The following is a 27,881-nucleotide window of genomic DNA, read 5'->3' as shown; positions in this document are numbered from 1 at the left end:
ACTAACTAATTATCTAATTAATTAATTAACTAATTAACTAATTAATTAAAGCTGTTGTCTATCCGAAACTAACAAACTATTTACATGTTAAACTAATTAATTAATTAACTAACTAATTATCTAATTAATTAATTAACTAATTAATTAATTTCTATTTATCTAATTAACTAAAGCTATTGTCTGTCCGAAACTAACAAACTATTTGCATGTTAAACTAATTAACTAATTAACTGCTTAACTAATTAACTAATTAATTAACTAACTAATTAACAAACTATTTGCATATTAAACTATATGCAGTATGCATTACCTATTTAAAGTATCGGCTCTTTATAGGTATTTTACTTTCAAACATTTAATTTATGATAAAAACATCAATGTTTGTAAGTAAAATTCAACAAGTGTTACAAAAAATATCAATATTCTTACTTTCAAACATTTAATTTATGGCCCTATGCCCCTCCATTTTTGTAAGAATATTACTGTAACACTTGTTGAATTTTACTTACAAACATTGATATTTTTATCATAAATTAAATGTTTGAAAGTAAAATACCGATAAAGAGCCGATACTTTAAATAGGTAATGCGTACTGCATATAGTTTAACATGCAAATAGTTTGTTAATTAATTAGTTAATTAGTTAAGTAGTTAATCCCCCGAACATTTTTTTTTTAAATTTTTTATTACTACATTAAAGGTGCTTGTTTTGTTTCTAGGGAAATGACGGAGGAAAAGTATGAAAAGTGTAAGTGTGTATTTTTCTATTTTTCTTGAGCTAGATATTTGAACTTAGCTTTATACTACAAGAGAGTTATAAATTCTTATGTCCTTTCGTAGGTGGAGCATAAATATATAATAGGTGATTCATTCTGAGTTATAGGTGCATGTAACTTAAAAAAAATCGATTTATCGATCGAATTCGATTCGAATTTTGGAATTCTCGAAATCGGTAAAGTGAAAAACGGAAAGGAAATCGGATTTTTTTATTTTCAAAATATACGAATTTGGTTTGAATTTGAGAATATGTTTTCTCAAAACGGAATTTTGGATTTCGAATTCACAATGTGAAATCGGAATCGAATACCTAATTTGATATTCAATTTCAAATTCGTATGTGTTATATATATTAATATATATGTAATATAAAAATTTATATTATATAATAATACATCTAATTAATAATTATATTATAAAACAATACAATAATAAGTCTTATTAAGTTAGTTGTATATTACGTTATAACTATAAACTTATGTTATACAAAAGTGGGCATTTAGTTTAGCAAAACTTACATATAATTACAAAATTAGGTGAAATCGGTTATTACCGACTTTCAAATTGAATTCGGAATTTGTGAAATCGAATTTGAAATCGATCGAATTTTCTAATGTCCAAATTTCAAAAAAATTCAAATTTAAAATTCCAAATTGCCGAATTTGATTTCGATGCACACTCCTGTTGAGTAATTTGAACAAAAAAAGGGCTTATGCATAGAGGTAAGCTATACTAGTTTGATTTTATGGCTTTTATTTTCACATTTCTTTTGTTATTTACTTCTTATTTTTCTTGCGTCGCATTATAGTTTGATAGGCACCTATATCTTGGGAGAATACAAGCCAAATAATACTTATGAGGGCACGCAGGAGGTATTTGTCAATTTTTTGCTTATTTTGTGTGGCAAGGTAAGAGGAAAAGTAGTAGCAGCCAAGTTTTATGCTAAAAGCCGTGTTAATTAAGGATTTTGTGATGAAAGAGGAGTTAAAACAAAGTCATTGCGCATGTTTAATTTTCTTCACCATCAGTTCTTTCACGTCAAAAAAAAAAGTTGAAAAATCTTTGCTTTTCACAAGAGGGATAAGAGTTGGAACATGGGGACGCAATTGACACATTATGAATCCACGTTTGCAAATCCTTTTTGGAAAGCCTCAACTCATTCGTCATCAACCACTACCTTAACCAAGTTGGAAGATCAACTAATGCAATAACTTGGGAAATGGAAAATCAATCAATGAACACAGTCATCCACTCTCTAGACCTTTGTCTTTCTCGGTCATGCTCCACATGGAAATGTTATCTACTGTCATCACCCAAAAGCAAAAAAAGTAACATGCATGTTCAAGGTTCGACACTTGAAGAGCTTGCCTTCACCTTTAAGGATTTACCTTTCTTTTCTAGAAGAATCAAGACCAAACATGTTTATTAAATGAACAATTTCCCAATAGTTCCATCCATCCAAAGAATTGAAGAATCAAGACCATAATCGTATATTAACTATCATATGGCCAAAGAACTGAAGACTTGGGCCACAATCATGTTTATTTACTCTACTGCTGCTTTCAAGTTAAGATGAACTAATTGACTAGTAACAATTGGTCAATTAGGAATGTTATTCGACCACAACAATGAAGGTTACACATCTCATATTTGCGCAAGAAATATTTTCAAATATTGCATGAAGTGGCTAAAAATGTTATCTACTAGAGTGTGGGTCTATTAATTGCTGGGGATCAGTTAAGTGAAAATCACATGTTGAGAGTTCATAATTCAATTCCAAAATTTCCATACTTGGCAAAAGCCTGAAATGTAACTGTTTGGCCATCTCAAAAATGGACAGAGGCCATTTGCGGCCACTGAAAAGTCTGCCACCATGTTAAAATGCTGAACCAAACAGACTACTTGTAAGTTGCAACCACAGCTAAATCAGCAATAATTCCAATATCATACACCAGCAATTTTACACAAACCAGACATCTGTTAAGCCAATTCCCCTGGTGGCCCATCCGTATCCCAAAATCCCATTAAGGGTCAGCACAAAATATCAAGTATGAAAACCAATTTTGAAGGAAAATATAATAATGTTCCTCCTCTACCTAGCAAGGAAAGTTTCATTCTTTTGAATATTCAAGAACAACATCTTCAGAATGGCAGTTGTTTCTCTATCAAAGCGAAAAACTGGCAATAGAACTTTGATAACAGTTCAATGAAAGCATACAAAACTCGGTGAAAATCTACTCCATAACAGCAACTCCTCCTACAGCCTTGATTTTCTCTATAATATCATTTGCCTCTTCTTTAGTGATACCTTGCTTAATTAAAACTGGTACTTACTCAACTAAATCTTTGGTTTCCTTCAACCCCAAATTTGTGAAAGCACGAACCTCTTTGATCACCTTAATTTTTGCAGCAGCATCAAACTTTTCTAACTTGACATCAAATGCAGTTTTTTCAACCTTTTTCTCCTCAGCCTTTGAAGACCAGCACCAGACCCTCCCTGAGGACCCAAGTCCATGCCCTCCACTAAAACTGGTTGAATCTTCGGATGTCTTAGTCTGTCTCTAAGCGTGGGACCAATCAAATTACGCTCTTCAGGAGACAGGGCTGCAATATGTTCTGCAAGCCGAATGATCTTATATGAAGGTGGGGGTCTAGGGCCATAAGGATGATAGAAAGCAGGATACTTGTGTCTTACGGGCTTTGATTCGGGATCCCTGGGAATGAAATCAGGCTGAAATGCACGAGACTGTAGAGGGCCAGTAACCACACGAAGAGCGGGATAGCTACGCAAGGATTTGAAAACTACAGAAAGCTTCATGGTTTGAAGATAGTTACAAAAAAATAAACACTGAAGGATGATTTCTGGTGAAGCAGTGCCCTTTGGCACTTGTAGTACTAAATGCAGCAAATGAATGTAATCCTTCCTTCCTGTGTAGAAGCTTCACATCCTATTTCCAGTGAGCTTCTCACCTTAAGAAGAGAAATGGGGAAGATGTCAGTCTCATTCATATTTTCAGGGACTATCATCTCATTCTGGAATATGGAAATCCTACTGGTATAAGAAGACTAATCAACAATATGACATCCAGTATTGCAAGCCGTTTACAACTCATAAATTTTCAGTCCACCAATCTGATGCCATTGGCTACCATGCTTGATAAATATCTTTTGCATGAATGTGCTTTGGGAGAGAAGACCACACGCAAGAATGTTTTGGTAAATGGTAGCATTCTAGGAATTGACTTCCATGCATATACCCAGAGCATGGCAGACTAGGCATACAACAAATCAATACTAAGCAACGTTTTTTTGGATTAAGTTTGGTATTAGGCTGCATTCTTACTTGCAATCAAATATTACAAAGGAACAATCTTTAAAGAGAGTGGTCGACTTATGGAATGAACCTAACCCTTATGAAAAGCTAATGTGCAAAATATACCAATCGATTCAATATTGAGTACCCTTGCAAGATTTTCTTGTTCAAAATCCAAAATATCCAATGTCTCAATAGATCAAAGGAGAAAGAAAAACTAGGAAAGGCATTCGAGGGCTTAAGTAAGGAACAAGTGCAAGTACTTTCGGATTATTTTCATTCATAGTTCACTCATATGCAAAAGAAACCTTAACAGCCAACTTAGGGAACAAATTTTACATCCATATTCATTCGGGTTTCAGATCAGTTCCAGCCAAAAAATAAAATAAAATAACTCAAGCGCCAGAACTGACAATTTCATTGAACTTCAATAGGTCTAAACACAAAATAAAATCCAATCACCAGAAACAAATTGTTATGACAAAATATAAACTTTATGGAGAAAAGCTAACCACCAAGAAATAAAGAACTCCTGAGAGACCTAATAAGGCATTAGCAACGAAAGGTTCACAAGCTACAATCAAGATCAAGAAATTAAAACATAAATAAATCATCCATTTAACAGGGGGAAAAAAAGCCTTCATAGCTAAATAAACAAACAAATGAACTTACCAATTTTTTGTTGATGTTGTGGGTTGCATAAACGAATACATAGAAGGACAGTGAGAAGTATCTGCGTTTGCAAACGCGAATAAGAACCCTGACGGATATTTAAGTGCCCGTTTTGCAATAATGCCCTTTTTTTTATTGATTTTACTCTTTGGCCCCGTAAATTACTTTACCAGTGTCTGGCTCCTTTATGGCTTTCTCAATCGCCTTCTTTTATTGTTTACCCTTTTTTTTGGGATAATTTCAAAAAATCTATGAGGTTTCTCGTAATATCATTCAGCTCCTTGAGGTTTGTAAAATTTTGCTTACCTCCTCTGTGAGTTTGACGAGACTAAATATTCTTATCAAATGTCATAAATTGACAATAACACCTTTGCTCTTAATAACTATTTAACCAAAAAGTCAAAAAGTAAAATTGTTAAACCAAAAAATGTAGATTAAAACAAAAAATGAATTGTTATCTAATAATGGTCTATATTTCTCTATATAGAGATCCTGGTGGGACAGCAAAAGATGTGGATAAATTAAATCTATTTAGAATCAACCATTCAGGAGGATTTTGGTGAGTAATTAATACCTTGAAAACTTTCATAGATAGTTATACGAAAGTCAAGAAATTTTTTGGGGAAATACATTTTAATACATGATGTAGTTTAAGTTATGTTAAAAATTAAAATAATCTCTTCATATGTGTGAATTCTTCAAGGTGTAAATTTTGCTTTGTTCCAAAACAACTAGTTTAAGTTAAAAAATTTACAACTTATAAAAAGTTAACCTTATTTTATTTTTTATTGTTGTTGTAAACTTTATAAATTAAATTGTTGTTGTAAACTAAAATAAAAGTATTATCTTTCTTGCATTTCCTCAAAGGGGCTAAAATGCTACAATGAATGTCAATTCAAAGGAGTTAAGTGAGATTTTAAAGACATCAGGAGAGCTGAGTGATATTATGAGAAACCTCAAGATAGGTTTCTGAAATTATCCCTAGTAATAGTTATTTAGGGAAATGAAAAAGGGAAAGAGAACCCGAGAATGAATTAGTATGTTTTATTATTATTTTTTGAATTACTTTACATGTTTTATTACTTTTTTTCGAATTTCTTTATTTATTGTCTTTTTTTAACTTAATAATAAGAGATGACCCCCAGATGAGAAGTTCAAGAATTTGGCCTATATTTCTAATTAACAATTTAAGGTAGTATCTAGTACCTCAATTTTATTACTCACAATGCCTCATCTCTTTCATGTCCAATTTCGTGTTCTTTTTTGCTTAATCCATTTTTCCTATCTTTTTTTGTTTGTAAATATGTCGATAGCTAAATGAGAGTGTGCTACTTGTCGGTTTCTTTCTTATTTTGTGCACCAAGGTAGGAGGTAAAGTAGTACCCAACTGTTAATTTTGTGCTTAGACTTCTTGCTATTTAATAATTGATGATGATCATAGAGCAATGGAATAAGAATTAGTACATGTAAACAATCTTAACCACTCAGAAGATCAACTAAGGCACTAACGTCGAAAATGGCAAATCAATAAATGAATCAAAGCCATCCACTACCTTGAGAGCTTTGTCTTTCTTTTTTCAACTTTTACATGGAAATGGCACCCTTCGGGCATCTGCCATCTTTGGTAAGGACCACCACGCTTGGACCACAAAGAGTAGTACAATAAGAGAATTGCAATAGTTGGAATTTATTACTGATTCTGATGAAGGTTGGAATGTATTACAATAGAGTAGTACAACAAGTATAAGTAATGGTTGGAATGTGTAACTGGTGTTTGGATTGCAAATTTATCTCAAATAATATTTCGCTTGCATCATAAACACATTTTCCAATCCACCTTTTTATATTTTCAACTAATTTTTATCTCACATACATCACATCACAAAAAGTGCTACATTAATTATTTTAAATAATATTTCAAATGATACTCTATCCAAATACACTAGACACACTCAGTATTCAAATAATTATTCCAAGGTTTGCAGCAGGAATATTTTATGTGGCATAACATTAATCTAGGCTACTTGCGAGCTATCCCATAAACCTGAGGATTTGCTATTGAGGCAGAAGACACAAATGCCCGCTGAAGTTCAACAGATGAGAAGACCGCTTTAGCAATAACTTCTCCAGTTTTTCTAGTGAAGTGACAGCCATCAGCAACAAACTGCTGCAAAGGATCAAGAATCCCTTGGAAAAATCTCCGAATTGTTCCATCTGCCAGCAAAACAGACAAATCAAGGCTTTGACGTTATAATTCAGTTAGATGGAGGTGGCAGAGAAGTTAACATGAAATAAAAGCTTTCATTATCGCAAATAGGAAGTACATCTTTATTACCTTCTGCTGCTACGTGTTCCACAAACACACAGAGCCCACCTGGCTTTAGCACCCTCATAATCTCTGAAAACAATTACTAGAATGTGTATTAGCCCCTGCTATCTTCTTTTCCACTCGATATACACTGAGCAGTACAAACCTAGCCACTGAGGCGTATATGACATGTTCTTCCAACAAGAAGTAGACCATTCATATTTTCTTAAGACTAGGAGGCACAAACGCGCTTCGCGCGATGGAAATCGAAAATGCCCTGGCCAGTTTTATATTGACCAAAAAGCATAATATATGAGGTATTAAAAATAGTAATTTATCTAGAAATCATTATTTGGCTGTAGTTTAACACATAAACCACTAATTGCAAGTCAAGATTTTGGCTGTTACAAATGATCACCCACAAAACAGATTAACATAGAATGCAAAAAAAAAAAAAAAAAAAAAAAAAAATTGTACATAAATACTTATAAAAAATTAAGCCACGTACAAACTAAATGGCATTTGAGCCATATTAATCAACAACCTAACTACTACAAAATATTTGTGGTTGAATTCTTTATAAGAATGATATCTACACATTAACTAAAAACATCTACTAAACTGTTCTCTAGAAAAAGACTAAACAGATTAAAAAATTACAATAATCAATTTAACATTGAGTCGCACTCCTAATCAGACTACATGAATGCCTAACACAGCACAACAGATTCCCCCTTCTTAGCTACTCTACCACATGATCCTGCACTTCAACATTCTGAAGCAAAAAATCACAAGGATAATCATAAACAGCATAAGATTAAATAGCCAATATACCCCACAATGTAAATTTGTCTCTCGACTCCATTGCAAAGGATCAGCCCCACAATGTAAGGTATGCATAAGACCATGACAACCATTAAGAACGTCATTTTTAACAATCCAAATTCTATTCCTTCAATAGAAAAATAGACACACAAAGAATTTCAGTTTCATACAAAATCAATAGACAACAAGCACAAAATTTCCTCCATATGTCACAATGTCAAATACCAAAAGCAATTCAACTCAAATATCTGAGGTACAAACTCAAACAAAATTCAAAACTGCATTGAAAATTGGATTCTTATCAACAAGAACTTATTTTATTGAAAATCTGGTTTTTTTCTCAAGGATGAAGTTCAAACATACTCAAAACATTGACCGTGATTTTAGAAAAAATTTCATTATTTATAGCCATATGAAAACACAACCATTAACCTTTGACAGTTAACCTTCTTTGAATCTAGGGAAAAATTGCATTTTTGTTGGCAATATATATATTCTATCAGTTTCCACAAGATCAACCAAATTAAACTAAAATTCATGAGAAAACAGAAGATTTGAGGCTGTCAGCAAGTGCAACTTCACTAGTAATAATCGCAACACACCAAACATCTAAAACAAAGCAAAAAAATAGACATTAGGAATGACTCAGCATGCAGCCAACACAAAACTAACTGTAATTTCTCTCTTGCGATCAGTCCATTATATATAAAAAGAACAAAAGTAAGTCAAACTTTTTGGCATTCCATTTGGAATGACTCAACAAGCAACCAAAACAAAGAAAACTGACTGTAATTTTAATCTTGCGATTGGTCCATAATATATAAAAAAGAACAAAAGTCATTAACTTTTTGGCATTCCATTCACATTTCATGGTGGAAACTAACCTCAGCAATCATGAGTAACTATTCTCTGGCAGTTTGGCAGAGTGATTGCCTGCAAATATACATCATAAGAGTAATGAATATGATGGGGAAAAAATCTGTACACAAATCATAGCATGTACTACAATATTTTCCACTCCCTAATGAGACCAATAGTTGTATATTGATATAATACCCTCCTATAACAGTTCTATCATGACGTTCAAGCTACATTATAGAAGAAAAAATAGTAAAAAACAAATAGAACAGGTGATAGAGGGGCTCTAATTACTCAATTGCAAATCTATGTTAATACAGGTGCTGCTTTGATATTGACCTAACAGATGATACTAACATGTTCATTGCATCAGTCTTTGGTGACTTATCAGGGATTGCCCAAATTCACTACACTTCAGGCAAGCAAATCCCGTAACATAAAAGGGCTACACTTCGCTGCAGCACAACCTCTGTTGAGCACAGAAGAATAACCTACATAATCAACAGAAAGATGAGTATAACAATTACTGAACTTTGTGGCACAAAACAATCGCAGAATAAGCCAAAAAATAAACAAAACAAAAGAAATGGCACAAAAATTAGGAAAAGAAAACAAACACAATTAAAGGATGACTAAAACAGGTAGTTCTACATCATTTATACCAATTGTAATCATCATTCATCCCTTGATGTACATACCATAAAGAATTCATTAGCTATGAGCAAAGGATTCATTAGCTCAAATGAATGCTGCATTTTGAGAATGCACAAGAACATACCTTGGATTTGCATATTCTGGTAAGTATTGCAACAGGAAACGAAGAGCAGTATCTCTCTACAGCAACAAAATCATAACATATTTATTAGGCATATTATTTGAAAAGCCAAAAACTCAAGGATTGGAAAAAAAGAAAATGTCTGTTCCTTTTGGTTCCTTTGTTTCGAAAAATTATGGACACGGGGAGAGAAATATCATTATCAGAACAGTGCTTGGCCAAACAAGAGGAGGGTTTCTTTTTTCTAGGAGGAGAAAAACCTATTATGTTTACTTATGATCTCTTCGTTTCTAACTGCTAAAAATACACCGAAACAGAAAATGAGAATACAAAAAATCTGAAATTATCTATATAAAACATCAAGACAGGGGAATAGGATTCAGCTAGACCCAAAAAAGTAGCTACCATTTTGACAGTTAGGATCTTGAAGTTTTAGTTCTTCCAGTGCTAATAAAGATGATGGCAAAATTATGGATGAGCTTTAAGGGAAGATTATTAATTTCTTGTGCCAGGCAAAGAGAGAGGCTAACCAAGCAATTGAGTTGCATAGCTATTCCACATTAAATGGGAAAGCCTAGGAAGAAGAGTTACAGCAACATTTCCTCTTCCGCCACCCGGCAAACTCCCTCAGTCCTGCCCTCTCTAATCTTGCTGTCATGGTGTAGTACTTTTGAAAGTTTATACTTGTAATCATCCTTCTAGGACCACTTATCAATTAAGTATTTTATGTTTATTGAGTGCGATTTTTACTATATGTTTGAAGCAAGATGAAACCCTTGGCAACTCAATTTCAGTTAACATACTGAAGCACATTACATATACTTTTGCACAGTACTATACTGAAGCAATGGGTAAGTTATCATCTAGGCTATCTGATCAATGAGATTATCATAGCCAACAGGTATTATGAAGGAACTTTAGTCAAAGAAAAGAAAATGGATGGTCAGCTTGTTCATTCAAACCCAAACTTTTTCGGATGAAAGAAACAAGAAATGAATAAATGTATAACTATGAGCTGGACCTTACACAAAGGTATAATTAGGCTTTCTAACTCTGGGCATCAAAATCAAAGCTTCCTTGCCACCTGAACTCTAGGCAAATCGAGCATTTTAAATCTGCAATATCAAAATTTCAAAAAATCAACTTTCAGTTTATTCACCATTAACAGGAAGAAATACAAAGAGGAAAAAAAAACTAATCAAAAAAATGCATAAAAATAGTAACAAAAATCAAAGAACATAAAATTTTAAAAAAATATATATAACAAGAAGAAATACAAAGAGGAAAAAACGAAGCACAAAAATACATAAAAATAGTAAGAAGACTCAAAGAACATAAAACTTTTTAAAATTACAAAAAATAAACGATACCTCTAATCCATGGCTGCAGTAACAGTCGTTGATTCTCTGAAACTAAAATTCCTAAAAAACTTAGAGATATATACAGAACACTGTGAAATTATATTGATCTATTGAATGTAAGGCTTTTCGGCAACTGCAAGCAAATCCGTGGGCAGATAAAAGAGCCATAGATTTTGCAGTCCCGGAGAGCCCAAAAATTTTCTAAAATTTAAGGGAGAATCGGGGAAACATTAGCTTTGCAGTTGATCGGAGAATGAGAGAGAAGGGACTGACAACCTCTTTTTAGAGGAGAGGGTATAAGTGGACTTACGAACACACCAAAACCAACTATAGTCAAAGCGACGCCTCTGTGAAGCATTCCATCCAACACCTTACGGGCATCCTTTAGGTAGCTAATAGAGGATAGGGAGATGATATGGTGGCAGAGGAGGGAACGAAGAGAGTCTGAGGAGATGAAGGGCGAGGGAGTGGAGATCTAGGAAGGAAGGCAGTGAAAGATGTTGATGATGGCGAGGATTTAGCGGAGGGATTGGAAGTCCTAGAATCCCAGGGCTGGTGGGAGATGGGGTGCTTGTGATGTTGGGTGTCGGAGAGGGAGATGATGTGGCGGCGAAGGAGGAGGGAACGGAGAGAGTCTGAGGAAAAAATACAGACAGGAGAGAGGAAGAGGAAGCAACGGGGAAAAAAAAGAGAAGAGAAAAGAAAGAAGAGAAGAGAGGCGGCGGCAGCGGAGGAAATTTACGAAAACCCTAGAGAGGAAGTATATGCAGACGTCTGGCGCATTGCGCGGAAAAAAAAAGGCTGGTGACTCACATGATTGGCACGTGAGAGGACGACGAAAAACCTCCAGGTCACCACAGCCCTTCGCTCTTTATCTACTTATGTTGAAAAACCTTTAGATGCTGCATGCTAAAATTGTAAATTTTATCTACCAAAGTTTGAGTGTCTCATACAGGAATTAACCTACCTTGCAGCGCCAAGTCAACATCTTTGACAGAACATAGGACAAGTGTGGCCACTACAGCATCCACAGATGCATCACCAAGGGGCAGAGCCTCTGCAACCTGCACAATTCAATGGTCAGACACTCCCATTGCAAAATTAACTCCGAGGGATAAATGAGCTTCAAATGAGCTGTGACTAATAAGTCTGCAACAACAGACGGAAGAGGCATCTAAAGTGGATCGTTGACCAATATCAACACCAAGAAAATCCTAAGCTCAAGCCAAAAGCATTTGACAGGAACTATATGCAACTGCCTAATCTCAAACAGACAGAGCAGATATCTTGGCATCTGATGTCCAAGATATAACTTAAATGAAGGAAAGAAGCTTTCATAAATGAAGCAACTGGGTAAATAAGGTAAGACAGGAAAAGCTCATAAACGAGGCATAAAAATCATCATTTCTTGCACCATAAGATTAGGTATGTGCACCAGTCATATCAACTTTAGATGAAAACCAAGCATGCTATCGACATACACAAATTAGCTTTTGGCTGTGGCCTTCTGAAAACCAAAATTCAGCTTTCAAACAGTTAATCAGCCATGCAAAGATACTGTTATCTTGCAGACATGAAAAAGACATCGCTAATAGAAGCCATCTGATTCACCATAGACAGGCTCATACTGCTTGTGTAAATTTAAAGTGAACTACGCCTTTCTGGTGGCTGCCGTGCATTTGCTACTGGTGGTAATAGAGGTTTTTGCGAAGAAGGGAGTACTTCAGGAGTGTATCTTCTTGTTAATGAAGAAGAGATAAATGAGCTGCCTAAACGTGATAACGTAGGCGTCCCCAGGAAGTTAAGACTTGGAGATGGTACACTGCTGTATAAATCGATGGACTGCCTGATACAAGGATATGAGATACCAAGCATTATCAACCAGAGTTTGAACACAGTCCAAGTGAGATGACTAATGTAACCATTTCTCAAATATATAATCCAGTTGTGCAAGTTTAAAACAAATTAACAAAGAACCATTGGAATTGATTCTAAATCTTAAAAGCTAAGAGCCAAATTATTTGCAGCTGGTAGAATTGCACATGAGGGAGTGATGGTTGTACTCTTGATCAAACCAGTATGTTTTATCCTCTCCAAAAACAACTGAAAACTGATGCAAATAAGAAACGCTGGTACATGATTGGAGGAGGAGAGTGGATCTCTGGCACTTATTTCAATCAAAATATCTAGCAGACGGTCTAAAAGTTGGTATAGTTCTGGCCAGATGTTATGACACACCAAAGTTATGGAAATTGGTTCAGTCTAAAGCCCATGAAATGAATACTCTGGATGTGGTTTGGAAACTTCTCTTCCAGAATCAGCGGTTCGATGAAAGGTAATATCCAAAATATGGTTTCTACCATTGATAAATGTAGTAACGACAATTCACTTCCAAAGATGGTTCACAGGGATTAACCACCAGTCCCTCATGACGAAGGAAAATCTTTTCAATAGAGGCAGTAGTCAGCAATATAAGTGCATCATACCAAGTTCCGCTAAGCTGAAGAAGGATCCAGGGAAGACATAAAATGCTCTGGCCTTTTGATAACATTACATAGCCTACCTTAAGCCCATAGCTATCCTTTACTGATGTTACTGGATCCATTCAAACTCATAAACTATTGATATTCATGGCCGAAACAGAATGAAAATACTTGAAGAAGCTCCAAAATATGAATGATGAAAGCATTTCAATCCCATTTCTAAATATCTCTCCTAGCCAAAAATGAATAGGTAAAGCTAAACATCCGGTACCATATAAATATAACAGCTTTCAAGAAACCAAGTGCTTCACTGCTAAATACAGAATCTGCAGAACAAGAACAGAACAAACGTAGAGAACACCATAGCTAGATGTAGAAAGAAACAAATATAGATATGTGCGATAAGATGATACCACCTGTAACTTTGAGGCCAAGAGGTGGTGATAGATTTGCTCTCCGGCCTTTCGTCCTCATTATCATTAGAATAACTGCTAGAATCAGAATTATTTCCATCTTCACTATCTTCTTTCTCCAGTGCCTAAAATCAGTGCTAGCTGCAAAAAAGCTAAGCTCTTCAGAAGCCTAAAATCAGAACAAAATTCGCTTAGCATCAGAGGCAGCAACTAAAGTACAGAACAAAAGAGAGGGTTGCCCCTCTAGAATTCAACACTTCTCTCTGTAACATTATTCAGCAATATAGCAGGTTGTTTACAGAATTTGGACTATTAAACAACTTTTATTGCTAGTAACAACAAAGAAATTTTAAAATATAACAGAAAATCGGCCCTCAAAAATCTCAAATACACCACGGGTGCAAATTTTGAACTGTACCTGGCAAATTCAGAGTTTCAAAGATATTCCCTTGCAATCAGTAACAAAATTTAACCTTAATGCACGTATGACAATATGAGCATATAAGCAGAGGTGAATAAGCTACACCCAGAACACTACATTCCATTTCCTATACATATCTATGCACACGCTCACTTTGTTTTGCATCTTTGCCTGTACATGATATGTATGCATATGTGTATAAATACACATATACATATATAATATGCATACACACACGTGTAGATTGATGCATATATGCAAATGTCACCATGGTATCAGCAAAAAAGTGTCTCATGCGCTGATTATCAGAATTCAACTCTCACTAAGAAACAGATTATATACTTAGAAAATCACACCAAAATTTTGGAAGCATTCAATTTAAAGCTATCAACTGCTTTTTTTCATCAGTAACAACTACTTCTCCAAAGAATTAACTGATGTAGAAGCATCAAACAACTCAAATCTTTACCTACAAAATGAGCTGGCTGATAGAAATGAACATCACATCTCATTAATGCTTCTTGTTAATGCTGCAAAACAGCCAATGTTCCACTAACATTCGGCTAAGGCTTGCAATAATCAACAACCAGTTCTAGTAAATAAATTGACTTCAATTTACAACCAAACTCTGTTAGAAACCATCTATTCAGTTCTCTAATACAGTCTTTCGACTAATTTTGCCGGAATAAAACCGATAGAAACGAATGGATATTCAAACTTGGAAGAGTGATATATGTTAAAAGCCTCTATCACTCCAGTTAGGGTCTGTGTACACCTCTGAATTCAGTAAACTTGAAAAAAAAATAGACAAATAGAGTCACTTTCCTATAATAGAACTCCAAGAATTACATGTAACTCCCTATAAAAAAACTGTAATCACTGACCAGCTAGTTCAAGCTTCTGTCTACATCTTGGGTTTATAAGTCCAAACCATCTGCAGCAGAAAATTAGAATCCTAAACATTAGAAACAAAGGAAATCTGATAGTAGCAAAACTAACAAAACGAATACCCATTCAGCAGATACAAGTTTTCACAGTACGGCAATTAAGAAAAAATTTCTTTAGAAACAAGAAACACACGTGACCTTGAAAATTTTCTTGTAGCAGTATATGCTCAATAAAACAATGAATATCAAGCTGATGTGTGTACCTTCTCAAAAGTAGATGTACAGGCTTGGAGCAAGCTACTTCGTTCTCCCAAACTCACTGGGTTCTGTTTATTTACTCTTCCACATCCTATTCCTCTGCTTCCTCCACATCCAAAATACCAATAAGGAAAATTCTAAACCTTTTTTTTTTTTTTGCAAAATCAACAGCATGATTACAAAATCAAGCCCTTTTTACAAAAAAGAAAAACAAAGAGACCAAAAAAGAAGTCTTTTTGAGTACAATGCATTGTTAATGAGTATAATGCATAACCATTATGAGAAAAGATATCCTCCCCAAGAATAATTCAAACTGAACCTCCCAGCTTCATATATGATTCAGAAATTGGTAAAATTAACAATTTCAACATTAACCAAAACTTCGTCAAAACCACAAATAGCACATAAATCAGAAATTTGAAATTCAAAGTTAAGGTAATCTAGAAACATGACCGCAAAATAAAAAGAAAAGACGATAACCTGAAAAGCTAAATCTTTTTCTCCTCCTTTTAGTATTTCCTTGTGATTTTCCTCAATCTATCAAATAGGCGGCAATCTAAGATTATGAGGAGCAGAAAAACTAAAGAAGTAAGCAAAAATTTAAGAAATGAAAAGGAAGCAGAAACTTGAAGGTCCAATCTAGTGTAAAATTGGAAAAATGACAGGGAAATAAATCAAAAAAATTCACAACCTGAAAAGTTAAATTTTTTTTCTCCTTTCAGTAGATATTCCTTCCATTTTTTCAAACTGTTTTCACATTTAAATACTATAACGTTGAGATACCAAGAACCATACACCACATACACTAAACAAAATGACTTCACCAATAATGACTAACCATAGAAAAAAGGGTTTTAAAAATCTCATTTGGCAAATTCACATACAAAGGAAATAAAAGCACAAGTAAGATATTGTCAATAATATTAAAAAAAAAAACCAAAAAAGTATAAATAAACAATTATTATCAGACTAAACTTGGCTGTTTTATCTTACAATTACTACGGGCAGAATCGACTACTATTGTAGGCAATGAACCACATAGTTCAGTTGTCAACTCTGCTTTACCCAACTTGCTCACAAACGCTTCTAGAACAAAGGCCACGTAATTAAATGATAATGCTCAAAATGTAAAAGCATTTGCTAAAAATTTGATCTTCTAGTTTTTAAAACATTAATGAGATGTTATGAAGATTAAGATGCAAAGAAGAAAAGTAAGTTTGTAAAATCTACCCATTAAATTGAAGAAACAAAATGTCCAACCTAACCATGCTATAATAATAACCAAAGTAATAGGCTCTTTGAAGAGCTAAGAGAACTGGAAAAAAGAAAAAAGAAATAACAGGCCAGAAAAGAAATTACCCCAGTCCAAATCATAATTCGAGAGTAGAAAAGGCAAAGAAAATTATAAGGCACAACTATTCAATATGTTATTTTTAACTTTCACAAGCAAATGTATCAACCCCGTGGAAGTTTCTATTCTAACTTCCTAACCTTCAACCAGCACCTTCTTGTTGAGGAAAACAATCTCTTCATAGAATCAAATAAACAAAAGAACGCAATTAGTAGATAATCTAAATATGTTAATTTTCCTATCAGCATATAAATTTAAGAATTTAGGGAAGGGAAAAAAATTCTCTTATTCAGGGAAAAAATAAAAAAAAAGGGATAAATCAATTTAAGTCCATTGAAATAAATGAAGTTTTTTTGTCCAAAAAAGAAACCAATAACAAAATCAAAATTTTTGAAAAAAAGGGGGACCCAGTACATTAGGCATTAGAATCCGCCAAGAAATGAGGGAAAAATTACACTACAATCAGAGCGGCAGACAAAATTTGCAAGCCCAAAAATAACGGCGAGAAAAGTGGAGTTGTATAAAGCATTAAGGAAACCACCGGGATAAAGTAGAAGCTTGTAGTGTAAAATTGATGTTGAACCCATAGCCAAATATTTTAAAGCAAAACAGGAAATCTTTTATGACTTCCGGCAAGGGTGATTTACCATACATATAGATTGAAAGCGAAACAAGGTAAAAGATACTTAAAACCATGAAACTTTCCTCAAATTTCTGTAAAATTATTGAGTTTTTATGAATTTTGATGCATTACATGGTTAAAAGAAATTACCTAAGCAACGCAAGAAAACAACCCAAAAATAATGAAATTGAAGTTCACCTCAGGAAATTTCCTTTCCTCTCCAAAAATGGTACAAGAAAGACAGTAGCAGCTGCATAGACCTAGAGAATGAAGAAACCCAAAATTATTTAAGGAAAATGATAAAGCTGAACGAAGAAACAAAGAAAAGCCAAAATTTTGTTTAAGTAGAAAATAAATCAAAATATCATACCAAGAAAATGCGCGAGGCCTTCAAGACCTTCTGGATCACTAAAAGAACCTACTCCAACATTCATTAAATACTAAATCAACAAAAGAAATTAAGCAGGGTGAAAAAGAAGAAACCGGATGGATTGAAATTTAGTACCTTATCAGTTTCTGGATAGCTGATGAGGAGGACCTCGAGAGCGTTGTGAAGAACGATTCTTCGGTAGTCTCTTTTGTCGGTGCGAGGATTCACGATCCCTCTGACTTCCTGCTCGTTCCTGGCTCCAAACGCCATTTTTCTTCTCGGCAGGAACCAGAGACAGAGAGAGCGAGAAGAAGCTGAGAAGAACAATAAGCTGGAAAGCGAGCAAAACCAACAGAACAGGAGAAGAGAAGGCTCAATTTTCTAAAGTCTGACAGCAAAAGTAAAAAGCTATTGTAAAATGACTATGTTAGACATAAGTTGAAAATATATAGTCCATTCAATGAGTATTTTGAAGGAGCAAAATGTAATTAAACAACGCAAAATGAGCTGGCTCCAAAAAATGAACATTACGTCTCATTAATGCTTCTTGTTAATGCTGCAAACACCCAATGTTCCACTAAGAGGCTAAGACTTGCAATAAGCAGATGAAGTGAGCAGATGAAAAGCTAAAAGGACAAAAATGCCCCTGAAGTGAGCAGATGAAATTGCAATGAATAGGAACCCAAAGCGCCTTCTTATATATTATAAAGATATATGTAATATAAAAATTTATATTATATAATAATACATCTAACTAATAATTATATTATAAAACAATACAATAAGTCTTGTTAAGTTAGTTGTATATTATGTTATAACTATAAACTTATATTATACAAAAATTGGCATTTAGTTTAGCAAAACTTACATATAATTACCGAATTAGGTGAAATCGGTTGTTACCAACTTTCAAATTGAATTCGGAACGAATTTGAATTTAGAATTTGTGAAATCAAATTTGAAATCGATCGAATTTTCCAATGTCCAAATTTTCAAAAATTCCAAATTCAAAGTTCCAAATTACTGAATTTAATTTCGATGCACACTCCTGTCGAGCAATTTGAACAGAAAAAAGAGCTTATGTACAGAGGTAAGCTATACTAGTTTGATTTTATGGCTTTTATTTTCACATTTCTTTTGTTATTCACTTCTTATTTTTCTTGTGTCGCATTATAGTTTGATAGGTACCTATATCTTGGGAGAATACAAGCCAAATAATACTTATGAGGGCACGTAGAAGGTATTTGTCAATTTCTTGCTTATTTTGTGTGGCAAGGTAAAAGGAAAAGTAGTAGCAGCCAAGTTTTATGCTAAAAACCGTGTTAATTAAGGATTTGTGATGAAAGAGGAGTTAAAACAAAGTCATTGCTCATGTTTACTTTTCTTCACCATTAGTTCTTCTCAAAAAAAAGTTGAAAAATCTTTGCTTTTCACAAGAGGGATAACAGTTAGAACATGGTTAGGCAATTGACATATTATGAATCCACTTTTGCAAATCCTTTTTGGAAAGCCTCAACCCATTCGTCATCAACCACTACCTTAACCAAGTTGGAAGATCAACTAATGCAATAATTTGGAAAATGGAAAATCAATCAATGAACACAGTCATCCAATCCACTCTCTAGACTCGGTCATGCTCCACATGGAAATGTTATCTACTGTCATCACCCAAAAGCAAAAAAGGTAACATGCATGTTCAAGGTTCGACACTTGAAGAGCTTGCCTTCGCCTTTTAAGGATTTTCCTTTCTTTTCTAAAAGAATCAAGACCAAACATGTTTATTAAGAGAACAATTTCCCAATAGTTCCATCCATCCAAAGAATTGAAGAATCAAGACCATAGTCGTATATTAACTGTCATCTAGCCAAAGAACTGAAAACTTGGGCCACAATCATGTTTATTTACTCTACTACTGCTTTCAAGTTAAGATGAATCATGAATTAATTGACCAGTAACAATTGGTCAATTAGGAATGCTATTCGACTACAACAATGAAGGTTATACATCTCATATTTGCTCAGGAAATATTTACAAATACTGCACGAAGATGCTAAAAATGTTATCTACTAAAGTGTGGGTCTATTAATTGCTGAGGCATTACACCTAATCAGTTAAATTGAAAATCGCATTCTGAGAGTTCATAATTCAATTCCAGAATTTCCATACCTGGCAAAAGCCTGAAATGTAACTGTTTGGACATCTCAAAAATGGACAGAGGCCATTTCCGGCCACTAAAAAGTCAACCACCATGTTCAAATGCTGAAGCAAACATACTACTTGTAAGTTGCAACCACAGTTAAATTAGCAATAATTCCAATATTATACACAAGCAATTTTACACAAACCAGACATCTGTTAAGCCCATTTCCCTCGTGGCCCATCCGTATCACAAAATCCCATTAAGGGTCAGCACAAAATATCAAGTATGAAAACCAAATTTGAAGGAAAACATAATGGTCCTCCTCTACCTAGCAAGGAAAGTTTCATTCTTTTGAATATGCAAGAACAACATCTTCAGAATGGCAATTGTTTGTCTATCAGAGCAAAAAACTGGCAACAGAACTTTGATAACAGTTCAAAGAAAGCATACAAAACTCGTTGAAAATCTACTCCATAACAGCAACTCCCCCTACAGCCTTGATTTTCTCTATAATATCATTTGCCTCTTCTTTAGTGATACCTTGCTTAATTAAAACTGGTACTTTCTCAACTAAATCTTTGGCTTCCTTCAACCCCAAATTTGTGAAAGCACGAACCTCTTTGATCACCTTAATTTTTGCAGCAGCATCAAACTTTTCTAACTTGACATCAAATGCAGTTTTTTCTACCTTCTTCTCCTCAGCCTTTGAAGACCCAACGCCAGACCCTCCCTGAGGACCCAAGTCCATGCCCTCCACTAAAACTGGTTGAATCTTAGGATGCCTTAGTCTGTCTCTAAGTGTGGGACCAATCACATTACGCTCTTCAGGAGACAGGGCCGCAATCTGTTCTGCAAGCCGAATGATCTTATCTAAAGGTGGGGGTCTAGGGCCATAAGGATCATAGAAAGCAGGATACTTGTGTCTTACGGGCTTCGATTTGGGATCCCTGGGAATGAAATCAGGCTGAAATGCACGAGACTGTAGAGGGCCGGTAACCACACGAAGAGCGGGATAGCTACGCAAGGATTTGAAAACTACAGAAAGCTTCATGGTTTGAAGATAGTTACAAAAAAATAAATATTTAAGGATGATTTCTGGCGGAGCAGTGCCCTTTGGCACTTGTAGCACTAAATGCAGCAAATGAATGTAATCCTTCCTTCCCGTATAGAAGCTTCACATCCTATTTCCAGTGAGCTTCTCACCTTAAGAAAAGAAATGGGGAAGATGTCAGTCTCATTCATATTTTCAGGGACTATCATCTCATTCTGGAATATGGAAATCCTACTGGTATAAGAAGACTAATCAACAATATGACATCCAGTATTGCAAGCCATTTACCACTCATAAATTTTCAGTCCATCAATCTGATGCCATTGGCTAGCATGCTTGATAAATATTTTTGCATGAATGTGCTTTGGGAAAAAAGACCACATGCAAGAATGCTTTGGTAAATGGTAGCATTCTAGGAATTGACTTCCATGCATATACCCAGAGCATGGCAGACAAGGCATACAACAAATAAATACTAAACAATGTTTTTTGGATTATGTTTGGTATTAGGCCGCATTCTTGCTTGAAATCAAATATTACAAAGGAACAATCTTTAAAGAGAGTGGTCAACTTATGGAATGAACCTAACCCTTCCGAAAAGCTAATGAGCAAAATATACCAATCGATTCAATATTAAGTACCCTTGCAAGATTTTCTTGTTCAAAATCCAAACTATCCAATGTCTCAATAAATCAAAGGAGAAAGAGAAACTAGGAAAGGCATTCGAGGGCTTAAGTAAGGAACAAGTGCAAGTACTTTTGGATTATTTTCATTCATAGTTCACTCACACGCAAAAGAAACCTTAACAGCCAACTTAGGGAATAAATCTTACATCCATCTTCATTCAGGTTTCAGACCAGTTCCAGCCAAAAAATAAAATAAAATAACTCAGGCTCCAAAACTAACAATTTCATTGAACTTCAATAGGTCTAAGCACAAAATAAAATCCAATCACCAGAAACAAATTGTTATGACAAACGCTAACCGCTAAGAAATAAAGGACTCTTGAGAGGCACAATAAGGCATTAGCAGCGAAAGGTTCACAAGCTACAATCAATATCAAGAAACTAAAACATAAATAAATCATCCATTTAACAGGGAGAAAAAAATCCTTCATAGCTAAATAAACAAACAAATGAACTTACCAATTTGTTGTTGATTTTGTGGGTTGCATAAACTAATACAGAGAAGGACAGTGAGGAGCGTCTGCGTGTGCAATCGCGCGTAAGAACCCTGGCGGATATTTAAGTGCCCGTTTTGCAATAATGCCCTTGATTTTTTTTTTTATTGATTTTACTCTTTGGCCCCGTTAATTACTTTACCATTGTCTGGCTCCTTTATGGCTATATCCAATCGCCTTGTTTTATTGTTTACCTTTTTTTTTACCTCATAGGTGTTAGTAATAAGGGATAATTCAAAAACATCCAGAGATTTCTCATAATATCACTTAGCTTTCCTGAGATTTGTGAAATTTCGCTTACCTCCCCTGTCAGCCGGACATGACTAAATATTCTTATCAAATGTCACAAATTAACAATAATACCTTTGCCATTATTAATAACTATTTAACCAAAAAGTCAAAACAAAATAAAATGGTTAAACCAAAATATGTAGATTAAAGTTTTCTGATAATGGTCTATATTTCTCTATATTGAGATCATGGTGAGACAGCAAAAGGCATGGATATATTAAATCTAGTTAAAATCAACCACTCAGAAGGAATTGGTGAGTAATTAACACCTTGAAATGTTCTCTTAATTCTTTGGATGGATGGAACTATTGGGAAATTGTTCTCTTAATAAACATGTTTGGTCTTGATTCTTCTAGAAAAGAAAGGAAAATCCTTAAAGGCGAAGGCAAGCTCTTCAAGTGTCGAACCTTGAACACGCATGTTAACTTTTTTGCTTTTGGGTGATGACAGTAGATAACATTACCATGTGGAGCATGACCCGAGAAAGACAAAGGTCTAGAGAGTGCATGACTCTGTTCATTGATTGATTTTCCACTTCCCAAGTGATTGCATTAGTTGATCTTCCAACTTGGTTAAGGTAGTGGTTGATGACGAATGAGTTGAGGCTTTCCAAAAAGGATTTGCCAACGTGGATTCATAAATTATTAGGGATGTAATCGAGCCAAATCGAGATCGGGTATTGCTATACTTGAGCTCGACTCGACTCATATGTACCTAGGCTCAAGCTCGGCTCGAGCTCGACCGAGTCCAAAAAATCGATACTCGAGACTTGATTCGAGAAACTCCCTTTAAGCTCGAGACTCGACTCGATAAGGCTCGACCTTTAGTCAAACCTTATCAAGTCGAGTCTAATCAAACTTTTTGACTCGATTCGACCAATGCCGGCTGCTTCTTGCTTAATATCAAGCTTATATGAACTATTACTGGGGAAAATTCTGGCTGACTGGTAGACTGGAAAAAGGGTGGAACATAAGTCTGACCAAAAAAGGTGACGTTTTGGGAAGATCCACAGGCAAGCAAGTAGCTATCAGTTGGAGTAAATGAGGCATATAATCCATGATTCATCGATACAAATACAACCAAAAGTATCCACATTCTACCTCCCACAGTTAGCATCTTTAACACCCCTAAGTCCTGCAAAAGTACCCAAACTAACCAAAATTCCCCACAAAATTCCAAAACTCAGCAAAACATGAGCTGAGCCACCAAATTGAGAGACAAACAATTATCTTAAACAGCCACAATATCCCAACTACCACAAGCTCAATTCAAGAAACTAATGCCAAGATCTATCCAGAAATTCCTTTTCCCCACAAATATCACTAATTACTAACTAAAGAAAGCTGCTTTAAACAAGAACATGTCAGAAAAATATATTCTTGGTTCAGAAATGGACCATAGTCCAGCAGAATTACAAGTGTTTGAACAAGAATACAAGATATAGAAGAATGAAGTTGAAAACTCTTGTCATTCAGGATTCAGCTGCTTCTCCGCACAGTAAGTTAGATAGCAGTCAGCTCATAGGGTCTCCCCGGTCACTTGGTTTAAGCAAACATCACAAGTGATTTTCTGTGATTCTTACCAAAAAAAAAAACAAGTGATTTTCTGTGACATGTATCAGTCTTTCCAGAGCTAATAAGGTTCGTTCTGTCATCTCTTACACATTTTGACAAACATGTAGCATGCATCCCAGTCATCTTAAATTTACCCATAAACAAGATTGGTGCTTGTTTCCTATGTTAAGGCTATTAAAATCACCAATATCCAACAGAAGCCAAAAAGGAGTATTCCTATCAAGATTCCTCTTCTGGACTCAAACACGGTACATGAATATTTGTCAGGGGGCATCACAATATGATTGGAGTAACCAGATGCGGTAATCAATCATACTACATTAGAGCAGAGGCAGACATACCAGTAACCAGATGTGGCGAGCTCACTCTGTAGCGATGGCGATGGAGTCTGACAGATGCGGCGAGCAACGGCGTCGGCGACGAGCGAGAGACTGAGAGTAACGGAGATAGGGTTTAGATCTAAATCACTCAGAGTCTGTGGTTGGAAGGGATGTACTTCGAATAGAAAGTGAATTTTTTATCAACTTTCTTCGAACAGAGAAGAAAGTAGAAACAAGTCTGGAATTTTTCACAATTTTTTGACACACTTTCCGTCTTTCCTTTCCTTTTTCTAGACATTTTTTCTTTTTAGGTCTTTTTACAATTATGTTATTATTTTTTTGTCATTATGAAATTTTATTACAAAGAAGAGCATATTATAAATTCAGTATAACTTATGCCCATAATGGTCATTTTTTATATATATATTATTTAAATTATAAATATATTATTTATAATTCACCCGACTCGACGAGTAGCTCGACAAACCTCGAGCATCAAAATATTGGCTCGAAACTCGACTCGAATGACAATTGAGTAGTTCGAAACTCGGCTCGAACTAGATCAACCCGAATTCAAGCCAAGCCGTTGACCGAGGTACTCGCGAGTAGTTCGACTCGCGTACATCTCTATTCATAATATGTCAATTGCCTTCCCATGTTCTAACTCTTATCCCTCTTATGAAAGGCAAAGATTTTTCAACTTTTTTTTTGATGTGAAAGAACTAATGATGAAGAAAAGTAAACATGAGCAATGACTTTGTTTTAACTCCTCTTCCATCACAAAATCCTTAATTAACACGGCTTTTAGTATAAAACTTGGCTGCGACTACTTTTCCTCTTACCTTGCCACACAAAATAAGCAAGAAATTGACAAATACCTTCTACGTGCCCTCATAAGTATTATTTGGCTTGTATTCTCCCAAGATATAGGTGCCTATCAAACTATAATGCGACACAAGAAAAAGAAGAAGTGAATAACAAAATAAATGTGAAAATAAATGCCATAAAATCAAACTAGTATAGCTTACCTCTATACATAAGCTCTTTTTTCTGTTCAAATTACTCAATAGGAGTGCGCATTATAGCTGGCAATTGGGCGGGTTGAACGGGTTTTGGGCGGATTAATATTGAATTTTCACTTAAATGGGTTATACCTAACCCGTCAAACTTTAGATTGAATTGATTTTGGGTTGGGTCATATTGGATTATCTCAAAATCTATAACCCAAATATGACCAAACATATTAATTAATACATTTTCATACATAAACTTTTTCACATACATTTTAACACACAAAAAAGATTTTTTTCACACATATAAACACATTTTCACATACATAAATGTATTTCACACACACAAACACACACTCACTTCTTAAGTTCCTTGGAAACATATCATAAATAGAATAATATTTTATATTGCTTGTATTGTAAATTTTAGATAATAAATTGTACATTTAACGAAGAGCATAGCGCCCCCCTCCCCCAACAAAACACCACCTTAATCTTTTCAATAATCTCTTCCATTGATCCACTGTCAATTTTTGTGTCCCTTAAAAAACTTTGATTTGTGTCGTGCATCTACTCTTAATATATAAGACATGTTATATAGGGAATTTATATTTGGGATTGTGTAAGACTCTGCTAGCTTGTTTTGTATCTTAATGAGCAACTCTTCGCCGGATGCCCGATTAATTATGAATATGATATTTCTAACGATGCTGTTAATAGGCTCATATTATATCATAATTTAACATGTGAATACACACAATTACAATTATTACACTCCTCATTTGAAAAAACTTTCTTAAAGTAATTGTAATTCTCCGAAAAATGTAACACCTAAAGATTCTCTTAATTATAGGAATATCTATTAATTCCATTAGCCAAACTGTTTGTTTGTTGTTAGAATTAGGGGGTAAAATGATGTGCGTCGTAAGTTTAGTTGAAATCCCGTTTATGAGAGGAGAATTCGTGAACTATTCTAACATTTTTACCGCTTTGGGATCGCATTATTTTGAATTAGTGAAAAATTAGGCTGCTCCAAAGTAAGCTTTTATTTGTAAATTTGAAGAATCTGAAATTATATAATGCTGAAATGTTAGAAAAGAAATTTGTACAATATTATACGTGCACGAAATATTAACAAACAAAAGCAATCACGAAATATTAAAAAGGAATGCAATTAGAACACATTTAAAACTCTATATTGCGTACACAAAATATTAACAAACAAAAGCAAGTAGCAACTTGAGAACAACCACACAAAAAAAAAGAAAAAAAATGGGAGGAAAACAACATATTCTTAAAAGGCATAATAAATTATTATAGAAGTTGAACAAGTTTAACTACTGTTATAAAAGTAAAATAAGCATGAGTTTTTATTTTAATTTTTATTTAAAATTGAAAAGAAATATATATATATATATGTATATATATATATGAGAATTTTGAATACAAATTAATCAATGAATTATTAACACATGTTCAAATACAAATAGTTGGGCATATGTGTATTGAATATTGTAGTTATTATTTTGAATTACTTTTAAACAAATTGAGTATTGGGTACCCAAATAAAAAACCCAACCTACCCAATAAATAAGTTGGGTTACCCAACCCAACAAAACCCATAACCTAATTGACCCAACCCATCATTTAAAATTAATGGGCGGGTTGGGCGGGTTATTAGGTTTTGAACTTTTTTGCTAGCTCTAGTGTGCATCGAAATCAAATTCGGTAATTTGAAACTTTGAATTTGAAATTTTTGGAATTTTGAATATTAGAAAATTCGATTGGTTTCAAATTCTGAATTCGAATTCGTTCTGAATTCAATTTGAAAGTTGGTAATAATCGATTTCACCTAATTCGGTAATTATATGTAAGTTTTGCTAAACTAAATGCCAACTTTTGTATAATATAAGTTTATAGTTATAACATAATATACAACTAACTTCATTAGACTTATTATTGTATTGTTTTATAATATAATTATTAGTTAGATGTATTCTTATATAATATATATTTTTATATTACATATATATTAATATATATATATAACACATATGAATTTGAAATCGAATTAAGTATTCGATTCCGATCTCGCATTGTGAATTCGAAATCAAAAATTCCGTTTTGAGAAAACATATTCCCAAATTCAAACCAAACTCATATATTTTGAAAAAAAAATCCGATTTCCTTTCCGTTTTTCTCTTTACCGATTTTGTAAATTCCCAAATTTGAATCGAATTCGATCGATAAATCGATTTTTTTTAAGTTACACGCTCCTATAACTCAGAATGAATCACGTTTGAACTGGTGGTAAATTAAGAATTTTATTAACTCAATTTTCACCAAAAAAAGAAATTTTATTAACCCTATTTTCACCAAGACAAGAAAAAAGAGTTTATTATTAACCCCTCAAATGCAAGTTATGAGCATGATGTCGTTAAGGTATAAACTTTGGATCAACTGGTTGTACATTAAGAATACAGATAAGTAACAACCTATAAACTACTAATAAGTTACATTAATTGATTTGCAATTGCACTGTTCAGATTCAATGGAATAATTCTGGTCTGCCAATGCTCAAACATCCCTTCGAGGCTACAGTTTCTTCCTTTTTTTTTTTGT

At 34.2% G+C, this 27,881-nt stretch overlaps 1 protein-coding gene and 2 pseudogenes across 21 annotated transcripts; 1 reads left to right on the top strand and 2 right to left on the bottom strand.

Moving 5' to 3' along the window:
* Nucleotides 1–27,881, top strand: part of LOC113702884 (ubiquitin-conjugating enzyme E2 20-like) — a 198,893-nt pseudogene that overhangs the window by 105,179 nt on the left and 65,833 nt on the right.
* LOC113689208 (uncharacterized) lies at nucleotides 2,851–4,899 on the bottom strand (annotated as a pseudogene).
* Nucleotides 7,528–24,482, bottom strand: LOC113702899 (uncharacterized). 21 transcript variants are annotated; one of them, XM_072055123.1, is made up of 14 exons: nucleotides 24,271–24,482; nucleotides 18,225–21,036; nucleotides 17,829–18,024; nucleotides 17,694–17,741; nucleotides 17,522–17,583; nucleotides 15,831–16,877; nucleotides 15,356–15,449; nucleotides 15,090–15,139; nucleotides 14,675–14,735; nucleotides 10,898–13,925; nucleotides 10,554–10,642; nucleotides 9,531–9,586; nucleotides 9,110–9,243; nucleotides 7,579–8,827 (listed from the first exon to the last, which is right to left on the bottom strand). In XM_072055123.1, exon 2 carries the CDS (start codon nucleotides 20,882–20,884, stop codon nucleotides 20,300–20,302), a length of 585 nt encoding a protein of 194 aa, XP_071911224.1. In that variant the 5' UTR covers nucleotides 20,885–21,036; nucleotides 24,271–24,482; the 3' UTR covers nucleotides 7,579–8,827; nucleotides 9,110–9,243; nucleotides 9,531–9,586; nucleotides 10,554–10,642; nucleotides 10,898–13,925; nucleotides 14,675–14,735; nucleotides 15,090–15,139; nucleotides 15,356–15,449; nucleotides 15,831–16,877; nucleotides 17,522–17,583; nucleotides 17,694–17,741; nucleotides 17,829–18,024; nucleotides 18,225–20,299. The 21 variants fall into 21 exon arrangements, with proteins under 21 accessions (XP_071911247.1, XP_071911242.1, XP_071911253.1 ...); XM_072055053.1 differs by lacking the exon at nucleotides 14,675–14,735 and having other exon boundaries at nucleotides 7,579–7,844; nucleotides 8,779–8,827; XM_072055085.1 differs by lacking the exon at nucleotides 14,675–14,735 and having other exon boundaries at nucleotides 10,898–12,734; nucleotides 13,643–13,925.

This window comes from Coffea arabica, chromosome 1e, assembly GCF_036785885.1.
Source record: "Coffea arabica cultivar ET-39 chromosome 1e, Coffea Arabica ET-39 HiFi, whole genome shotgun sequence".
In the NCBI taxonomy this organism is placed as follows: domain Eukaryota; kingdom Viridiplantae; phylum Streptophyta; class Magnoliopsida; order Gentianales; family Rubiaceae; genus Coffea; species Coffea arabica.
The sequence above is the reverse complement of the archived record's forward strand: the minus strand, read 5'-3'. Positions and strand labels throughout refer to the sequence as shown.